Genomic DNA, 10626 nt, shown 5'->3' on the forward strand with positions numbered 1-10626 from the left:
AGAAGGTCCCCTTGCACTATTTACAGTGATGTGTTTGTTCAATGACCTGTTCTGTGAAATTGATGGTGACTTCCTCTTTGTCAGCATCTTGGGTGTCTGTATCATTGGTGGTTTCATCTAGTGATTCTTCATTGTCATCAGTCTGCTCTTTATAGGTCTGGCCTTGCCAATAGGTGTAATTCTCATCATAGTATTAATTGATGTAATCTGCTGTGTTACCATCAGGTTCCCTGTAGTAGGCTTGGGGGTGGTACTGGGATTGGTTTGAAAATGAACAGTTTCTAGGTTGTCAACTGGGCTGATTTGGCTGTGACTAATTTTGTGGTTGTGACCTTGGGGTTTGCCCAATGGATGTTCTTTTGTTGGCATGCTTGTTGGTATGAGGTGGACTGGTGATTTGGTGCTATCCATGGATAGGAGGTAAAGCTTGATGATTGAGATAATAGGGTGGTGGAGTTGGATTCTGCTGGTTCCCATAATTGTTAATATAATCATACTGTTGTTAGTAAGAGTAGTTAGGGGTGTTAAATTGTTGCCCATATTGATATGCTAGATACCTATATTGTGGCACAGATGGCTAGGTTAAAGGAAATTGATTAAAAGTACCTCTCTGGTCATGCTTGTTACTCTTGCCTTCTTGAGTCTGGGTTTGACCTTGATATTTGTAGATGTTAAACCAAACATGACTCTTTTTGTAAAAGATTTGAATGAAATCTGCCATGGTGGTATTTTTGGTGGGGATAGGAAAGTCTTGGTATAGGCTTCCATCAATATGCTCATATACCAAGAGCACTTGAGTATAATTGGAGATAGTAGTGCTAGAGTTCTTGTCATTCAATATGATTGATTGTATATACTCTAAGACATCTTGGTTTTGTTGAGTGTCCTGAATGATATAATAGCATGTTTTTAACACAACTAGGGATTTCTCTGGCAGGTCCCTAAAATGTTGTTCCAATGCCTTGTACCATTTTTTAACACCATTGGTGTTCATTTGAATTCCAACATGTTGTATGTAGGATAACTCTTCTGTATACCACTTATCTGCCTTTCCCAGGAGGCAGGTATCAAGATTCTGATAGATCAAGGCTGGATCCATGGTAGTAGCCTTAACCCTGAGATAGTTGGTGAAGCTAAATATGTTCTGATAGACTTGGTCTTTATCACAGACCTCAACATTCTGGCCCTCACCAGGGTTGAAATAGTCAATGTCCTTGGAGCAAAACTGCATGCAGCCCATGCCACTGCCACTGTCCAGACCAGGCAGCCCCATGGGTCTAGCAGGTCCTTGAGGGCTAGGTGGTCCAGGGTTAGCCTAAACATTCTAAACAGCTGCCATGACTGCTGCAGTGATCATGGCCTGAAGTTGCTCCATGGATAGAGCACTATTTGTTAATTGTGCCATCCAAAATAACAGGGCCAGGGTTACTCTTTAGATATCTTTGGGGTTGATATTGTTAGTATGGTTTAAATCTGATGCAGATCTAGGTCTGGCTCCAGAAACAGGAGAGTCAGACCCTGGCAATATAGAATGTTTCAGGTTTGAATTCTAGTGCTGTTGCTACACTAATTCTTGTTGAGTGAAATGGATTGTGGCAGCTTAAGCAGCCAAGCTGTTAGCTGTCCAGGTGGGAGGATAACAAAAACCTTCTTGAGGAGGGTTTTGCTCCTCAAGCCTGTCAAGCAGGATATCTACTTTGGGGGATAGCTCAATCTCAAGGTGTTTGTATCTGTAGGCTAGGAGCTGTTGTCCCAAGTGTATGTAATTGGAGTTTTCACATGGTGTAGGCATGTTTTAGTACTGATCCATGACTAGGCAGACCATGGAGGTAAATGAGGTAAGGAAGTTAGACAATGATGACATATGAGCAGTCTCAAGAAGGAAGGAACGTGGGTGACACATGGTGACATGAGATGGAAGGAGTAATGGTAGATAAGCCAAGAAACAAGGAAATCTCACAGGTAGTAGAGAATCTGGCAATGAGTTCTAGAATAGGTACTGAGATAATGTAGGTAGCTAGATTGTGATGGGTTCTCATGATGCTATAGTTGGTGACTGGCAGAGCCATGGTGGGGCACCAGGTTTGATAGAAGATGTGGTAAGCTAGAGCTCTAGTAAAGCATTTAAAGACACTTCTGGTGATTCTTCTATTTTGATAACATGATTGAAATAGATGAATCTGGTGAACAAAGTGTCACTACCACTTGTAATGGAGGCAACATGAAACAACCATGAGGTCAAAAGTGTATGGTAAAAAAGGCTTGATTCTCTAAGATGTAGAATCTGCAGTAGCTATATAAGCAACCCCAAGACCATGTAACAACCATGGTGGAGGCACAACAATTACTTAAATTATTACTTTTTATATTACTTTCAATATGATTGTTACTACTACTACCTCTATAAAAGATAGTTTCATTGACTATTATATTATGGTAGACAAGATGACTCTGTATAGTCAGTCTTTCTAGAGCTTACTAGTTAGTTTTTATCATAACTTTAACTATCTAGTAGATAATTTTTAATTTATTAAAGCTATATGGGCCCATTTTTCTAGAATGTTAATGGAGTAAAATTAAAAAGATAGATGTAAAAAGATTAAGAAATAAAAATAAAGACTGAAGGATGGAACAAGAAGGATGGTATAGAGAAATCCAGGTATAGAAACATTATATAATACTAGAGTTACACTAAATTTATAAATAAACAAGAATTTCTACAATTTAATTTAGTTTATTTCTATTAAGTTTTCCAAGTTAAGATAAAGACTACAAATGCTTTACCATGTCAACTTTAAATTTCAACTAGATAATAATAAGATGCCTAAATGTAAATTCCTTTATTATGCAAGTATTTCCTCTACTAAACTCCTGCTACTATACAAGTATTCTTCTACCAAACTCCTACTACTATGCAAGTATTTTTCCACCAAACTCCTTAATACAGGTTGTTTACAATACTAAATTCTCCTAAACTAATCAACTTACTTTTTCTAAAACTTGATAAAGATTGCTAAAACTAGTTTATCTAGACTTAAAACCTACAAGTTTAGTACTCTAAGCAACCAGAGATCATCTACTAGAATAAACTTCTTCTAGTACTCTATGTACTACTTTATTTTAATTTGTCAAAATATTTCTATTAAATTAACTTCTACATTTGGCCTTGGCAAAAACTAAATATCTATATTTCTATTTTTATTAGAGTTAGAATCTAAAGAAAAAGACTCCTCCTTGTTCTTCTCTTTATTTTCCTTAGCTAATGCCTTAGCCAATACCTTGGTCATTGCCTCTTTTCAAGCAGACTTGACTTTTTTGATAAACTTAGTCAAGCCAAGCTTTCATTTTTTAATTTCTTTAGAGTAAAAGTTCTCTGCAGCCTCTATATTATCTTTTATAGTACTAAATATATTCTTATTAAGTAAGGCAAGAATGCTAGATACAGTCTTGTTTAGATTGTTAAGCACTTAACAATTATTGAAGATATTTTAAACAAAAAATTTATAGACCTTCATGATATTTAACTAGTTAACCTAACAATATTACTCAACTACCTGTATCTCCATTAGCTAGCTTATTAAAAGGTTAAAGAGATAGACATTGTAGTATAGCTTATATATGTTGACTCTACATAAAGAGATACTATAAGTAGTAATTAAAATTTTCATAGATTTCTACTTTGTATTAAACTCTTGCATGAGTTTGTTTCTTTCAAGTATAGAGAGCTTTACTTTATACATCTATACATTAATGTTTAAAGCCTGGAAGATTTTTAACAAGAAGATCTACTTAGTAGAAAACATATAGAAAATAACTATCTTGTTATTGTTTCAAAAAACTTGTTTTGCAATGACCTTGAAGAGTATTCTAACCTTGGGAAAATAATAGTAAATCTTTAAGACAAGAAGAACTAGATTGTTATTTAGTATAAAACAGTAGATATTAGATACTTTAGCATTACACTTCTATAATTATTTGTACAATGTATTATTGTATAGTATTTAATTCAAAATCTTCTTGGATTTTACATCATTCAAGATATACTTAAATCTAAGCCAAGTAGCCATTAGTATAAACTAGAGAATAAACTTGATATTCTATACAAGATGACTGTTTAGCAGCTTAAAGATTATTTTCTTTAATAGTAAATTAACAAGTTCTATATAGTTCCTCTCATCTTTAGAATTAAATTTTAGATTAAAGTAATAGTAAGCAACTATTAACATCTTTTGTCTAATGAAGTATCTATCCTCAAAGGAGATTTTCAATGCATATATTTGATAAAAGAGACACTATCATTAAATTTTAACTACCTAGATACCTTTTAAAACTAGTACTATAGCATCATTCAAAATAAAACAATTAAATACTATACAAGTTGATTACAGCTTTTATACTAGATTGCTACTAGTTACAAGATAGAAGTTGACATTAGTCTTAACATCAAGCTCTATAAATTTGTTCTTCATCTATATATTTTTGAGTTTAATAAACTATATAAAGCCCTTGAAATTAGTGATAGAGTTGGAAAAAAGAGTAGCACTTAGCATGATATAAAAGAAACTATCAAGCTATAGAACTATAGTAGCTGACTGTATTTCCTTATACTTGATTTAGTAGGCTTTATTCATTATAACCTTGTTAAACCTCTCAGCCAGATTAAACTTCTAGTCTCAATTGAAAATATCTTGTACTTGATTTACTTCTTGTTTAATGAAATTTTTATGTTCTATCTAAAAGTACCTGAGCTCTGCAGGTCTATAGTATTAAGTTAATATTTAGTAACTTGTAATTATAATGCATTGCTCATGGCCTTTTTTCCTGTTAAATAACTTAAAATCTCAAGTAAACTTTTTAATAATTACTATAATATTAATACTATACCTATATAACTTGTAGATATTATTGTAATAAACATAAATCTAGATTTCTAGGGTAATTTTTTTAATTTTTTCTATCTACTAAGTAATAAAATTTGGTAGTAGAATCAGTAGCATGGGCTTGTATAAATACTTTAATAGTTTGTTTACCTTATTAAAAGTTAATGAAATGCTTTATAAAAGGCTATTCTAGAGGTTTTTAGACATGCTAGTCAAAAAATAAACTATTATAACCTATGTTTTGCCAAGACTAACATTGTCTACAATAACACAATTATACAGTTTAGATTACTTGAAATCAAAAATTATCTTGACTACTACTAGCTACTAAAATTATATAATGTATTTAATGTATATATAGATATTTAGGATCTTTAATTCCAAGCAGCTTATAAGTAGCATTGTAATCCTTTTACTAATAGGCTATATTGTTTAGCTAACTCTTTATTTAATTAAACTTGTTGATTATTTCTTTAAAAAAAACTTTAAAGTAGACTATGGACTGTTCTAGATTAATATTTTTTAGTTTCTAGTTTCAAAAAATAATAACAATGATGTTCATACTATTATACTAGTAGCTTCTACTTAGAACTTAATTTTTATCAATGTTTTTATCTACAATATAGTAAATTACTTTCTACTACCAGTATGTATTTTTTAAATTAGATGTATTGCTCAATTAAAATAATTTTAATGTCTTGAATAGATTAAGAAGTCTAATATGATTTTTTTTTAAATATTTTTACTATAGGCTCTTGCTCTAGCTTGGCAGCTTCATCTCTATACTTTTACTTAAGAGTAAAGTAATGTATAACAATAATAATATTAAGAAAGATGATGGTACTTAACAGGGTCTTGGCAATGCTAGAAACTAGATTATTAACTTAAGATTTAAGTATTATATTAATGTTACTAGGTTTAGTAGAGGTAGCAGAGATAGTAATAGTAGCATTAATAGTGTTAATAAGGTTAATTATGCTATTTAATTATAAATTACTCAAAAACAAATCTAAGTCTTTAAAAATAAAATTATAATTTACTTCTTGATTTACTTTTATTATATCTATAGGCATCTACTAATAAATATCTTTTAATACTTAAGTACCTTTTTATAAAAATAAAAAACTAAATTTAACTAAATATAATACTAGAATAATAAAATAAAACTTAAAATTTAAAATCTTTTAAATACTAAAATTAATAATTTATAACTATTTAAAATAGTTATATTAAGTTAAATTTAGCTTAAAAAGTTTTATAGCAGAGATTTAAAAATTATTTTAATTTAGTTTTAAGTTAAAAATAATTAATAATAGTTATAAATTATTTAATATTTATATATATTTTAAAACTATTACTAAACTTTCTATATTAAATTAAATTTTTAAATATTAAAAGTTAATAATTAGTTAAAATTTAGTTAATAATCAATAAAATTTAGTTTAATTTAATTTAATTTAATTTTAAATTCATTATTATTTAATTAAATTTTATTTAAATACTATTTAAATTCAGCTATATTTATAAAATATAAATTATATAAATTATATAAATAATAAATAATAAATAGCTATTACTAAATATAAATTATATAAATTATATAAATAATAAATAATAAATAGCTATTACTAGATATCTATATTAGCAAGAGAAACTTTTGCTAAATAGCTCTATTAGCAATAAACTAGAGCAAGAAGAATAGAATTCATATTGTAGTAAGGAAAGCTTTTGCTAGATAGCTCTATTAGTAATAAACTAAACTAAAGAGAATAGAATTCATATTATAATAAGAAAAGCTTTTGCTAGATTATTATATAAAGAATCTAGTAAAACAAAATATAGAGAGATGATACTATAATATAATACTTAAAGATTAAAATCCAGGTCAAGAATTAAAGAACAGAAGCTAAAAAAGAAGACAAAAGATGAGGCTTGAGGTAAAATAAACAAAGACAGACAAGTTTTTTATACTTATATATAGATCTATTAATTTTTAAATAATTTATTTTTATTTTTAATATATAAAATATTTTTAAAATATTTTTTTATTAAAACATTTAATATTATATATTATATAGATAATTTTAAAATATTAATTTAATATTAATAGCTTTTAATAGTTTTAAATTTTTAATTAAAATTTTAAATTATTATTAATTTTTTTAAACTTTTTTAAACTTTTTTAAAAAATTTTAAAATTATTATTAATACTTTTCAAAGCTATCAAATATAATAAAATTAATAAAAATAAAAAAAAATATTAATAAATAATTAAAAATAAAATTTTAATATTAATAATTTATAAAAGTAATTAAAAATAATAGTTAATAAATTTAAATAGTTTTAAACTTTAAATAACTATTATAAATTAATTTAAATAAAAAATAATAATTATAGATTAAATATTAAACTATTTATTAAATATTATAGAATCTTTATTAATAAATTAAATGGAAATTAAAATAATTTATTTAATAAAATTATTAAAATAAAATTAATTATAAAATCTCTTAATTACTAATTAGAAAGGAAGCTAGTAACAGAACTCTCTCTACAGAGCATCAATTTAAATAGTAAAAGTACTTTGTAAGATTAAATAGTAAATTGTAATAGTAGAAAGCTAGTAACAAAACTCTCTATATATAGTTTTAATCTAGATGGTAGAAGTACTTTGTAAAGTTAGATAGTAAAGTTAGATAGTAATTTTATATGGCTGCTTTGTTGCTTTGACTAAGAAACTAGTTCCCTCTAGAAGAAATCAACTTGCTAGTTACATTCCATCAAATATCTATCTTGATTATCTTGGTTATCAAGGTTCTACTCAGCTAATACTAGCATAGATAATATATAGTATTTATTCTATTATATTGTAGGTAGGCCAGTCAATATTGTTTAATTTGTAACATAGAGAATAAAAAAATTAAAGATATTATTATAATAAGTATTGCTAGTTACTCTGTTTATATATGTAACAATACAATTTGTAATTACAAAGATACATTCTATTTTTTTGTACTTATGTATAAAGAATTATACAATACAAACAAGCTATACTCTAATACTACTACAATTTCTAATATTTAATACTTAATAGCTTTGAAAGATGAAATTAGTATAAGCTATTAAGCCATACTAATGTAAATACTTGTAACTAATATTAAAAACATTTTATTAATTATACTATCTTGTATAAGTAGTACAGAGATCTAACAAAAACCTGTTGCTTTCAGGTACTTGGCTGAAATTAATATTTTATAATATGTAGTAGTTATTTAGTATTGTTACTATTTTAAAGCCTGGTTAAAATGTTATGATATTGATATATACAAAATTTTCCTAGAATCTCTAGCCTGTTTTACCTAGAACCTCCTCTGACTTTGGCAAGAAAGAATTTATTAGTGCTAGGCAGTTTTGTTTAATATCATGAAATACTATTACTAGTCTTAGGCATGTATTCTCCTATACTTTTGCTAGCCCTAAATAAAGAGATTGCTTGAAATTGTTTTTTACAAATAGATAGCCTATTAGATTAACTAACAAGGCTATATTTGCCATTATCTTAAATGACTTTTTTTATACTTAGTATTATTACTTAGTATAAATTATAAAATACTTAAGATAGGAACTTGCCTATGTTTAAGCTCTCTAGTCAAAATATTGTAGTTTATAACTGTACTATACTTTTTTACATTGTTAGCTAGATACATTTCTGTATACATGTTTAGTAGCTCTCTCATCTTTATAAATTTTTTATTTTAACTTACTTCAGGATTATTATCTGGCTCTACATGTACTTGTTATACTATGTCTATTATTACAAAATTAGTATAGTAGAACAAAGCTTATATATACTTTCTGCTCTATAAAATGACTTTGTAAAGCTGTTCTGGTTTTGTTACATTCTAACTTGTAATAACATTGTTTAATTAGGCAATAATAGTGTATACTAATATGATTACTATCATGAAAGAAGTTAATTCTATAAAGAAAGCCTTACAAGAAATGACATAGAAGAATTAAAAGTTAAACTAGCTAACTTTTGTATACAATTTTAAAACTAGCAGAGTAATCATTGTTACTTAACTAGTCTCTGAGAGCAACCATGATGAAATGTAGTATAGTAGGCTTTGAATTTAAGGCTATAATGTTAAAAAGAAAAACTTTTGTAAATGCTTTATATATTAAAATGTACTAGCTTTTATTAGTATTTTCTGTACCAAGATGGTCTGTAAAAGCTGCCTAAGATCTTGTTACTTGAAATAAAGAGCATTATATGAGTAGAAAAGAATGAGGTCCAATGATAGAATAAGCTTTACTATTAGAGATTCCTCTAAATGCATATCTTGCAATTGAAGGAATTATTACTACCTCTAGTTTCTTGGTTGTTTAGCATGTTCATAGTTAACAATTGTCTAGTAGTAGTACTATTTCTAACTTACAATATCAAAGTCTAGATCATTTTTTCTTGCTTAAAAGTAAAGGCAGCTATAGTATTTTGTATTTATAAAATGTTATATAAGACTATTATTCTTTGTCTACTATAGCATATCTCTAAGAAATACTATTATAAAGGCTTGAACCCATGTTAAAGTTCTATTGATAATTATTTAGCAGCCAGTATCTAGTCTGGACAGTAATACAGCTATACTTTTAACAATGTCAGCTGCATTAGCCTTATGTAGACCAAGGGTTAGAATAAAAACATTTGCTATTTTCTATTGTTCTAAGTAGAACAATGATACTAGTATTTAATAGAACTCTTTGAGTAACTAGTAGGTATTGTAGTATATATCAAAATTATTAATGAAGAGCATGAATAAGAGAGAGAAAGCAGGAATTTTGCTAGTAGCATTAATAAATATTTGATAGCTATAGTATTAAATCTTTAATTCCTCATATAGTTGAGCTAGCTATTGTATTAGATGTACAGACTATTTTTTTATATTTATTATATACTAAATAAAGAATTGTTTGTCAAGAAAAGCATGAATGGTACCTCTGTTATAATCTTGATTTATGTAGATATCTAGATAGTATTAAACATCTGCTAGACTAACTTTAAGTATACTATCTTCAAGAAAAATTAGTTTTTTATTATTATTATAATTAACATTTGGTAAAAAGTCTTCTAAGCCTTTTGTAGCCAAATCATTAAATAAGTTATAAATAATCTTTTGTACAGTTACTAAAACTATATTTTTTACTAGTGTAGCTTAGTAGTAGTTATAGCTAACAAAGACAATTCAGCCCTTAGTAAGCCCAAGTACTAAATAAATTTATACAATGTTACTAGATATTAGTAGCTTACCTATCTAACTATATATAAAATTTCTAGAAGTTGTTTTAATTGAAGAATCTTATGCTCTAGAATACTAGAGTTTAATTAGTATATTGTTATACTTTATTATGCTGAAATTCATTTTCATTTACAGCTCTATAACTACTAAAATGTTTTGTACCAATGCTATAAGATTATACTAGTATATTTATATATAATGTTAAAGTACTGTATTTAATGCTAGCAATGTTTTTTTATGAGATACAAAAGTTAGCTACTATTTGATGGTCACAAGTATCATTTTTTGCATTACTAAAAGTAGTAAAAGACATTTCTAAACAAGTGCTTTAAGAATGTTTAAGCTTTAAAGTAGTTGTCCTATAAAAGCCTTTCCTAGAGCAAGTACCTCTCAAAACATTAAATAATTAAAATGTATAAGATATAACTTTTCTGCCTAAAGACCTAGAC

At 27.2% G+C, this 10626-nt stretch overlaps 1 protein-coding gene across 1 annotated transcript; it reads right to left on the bottom strand.

Moving 5' to 3' along the window:
• Positions 1 to 577: 577 nt before the first annotated feature.
• On the bottom strand, positions 578 to 1273 carry L228DRAFT_269959 (hypothetical protein; the record flags this gene model as incomplete). Its single annotated transcript, XM_018335346.1, has 1 exon — positions 578 to 1273. The coding sequence occupies one exon, from the start codon at positions 1271 to 1273 to the stop codon at positions 578 to 580; it is 696 nt and encodes a 231-aa protein (XP_018186217.1).
• Positions 1274 to 10626: the final 9353 nt, after the last annotated feature.

This window comes from Xylona heveae (assembly GCF_001619985.1).
Source record: "Xylona heveae TC161 unplaced genomic scaffold L228scaffold_9, whole genome shotgun sequence".
Taxonomy (NCBI): Eukaryota; Fungi; Ascomycota; class Xylonomycetes; order Xylonales; family Xylonaceae; genus Xylona; species Xylona heveae.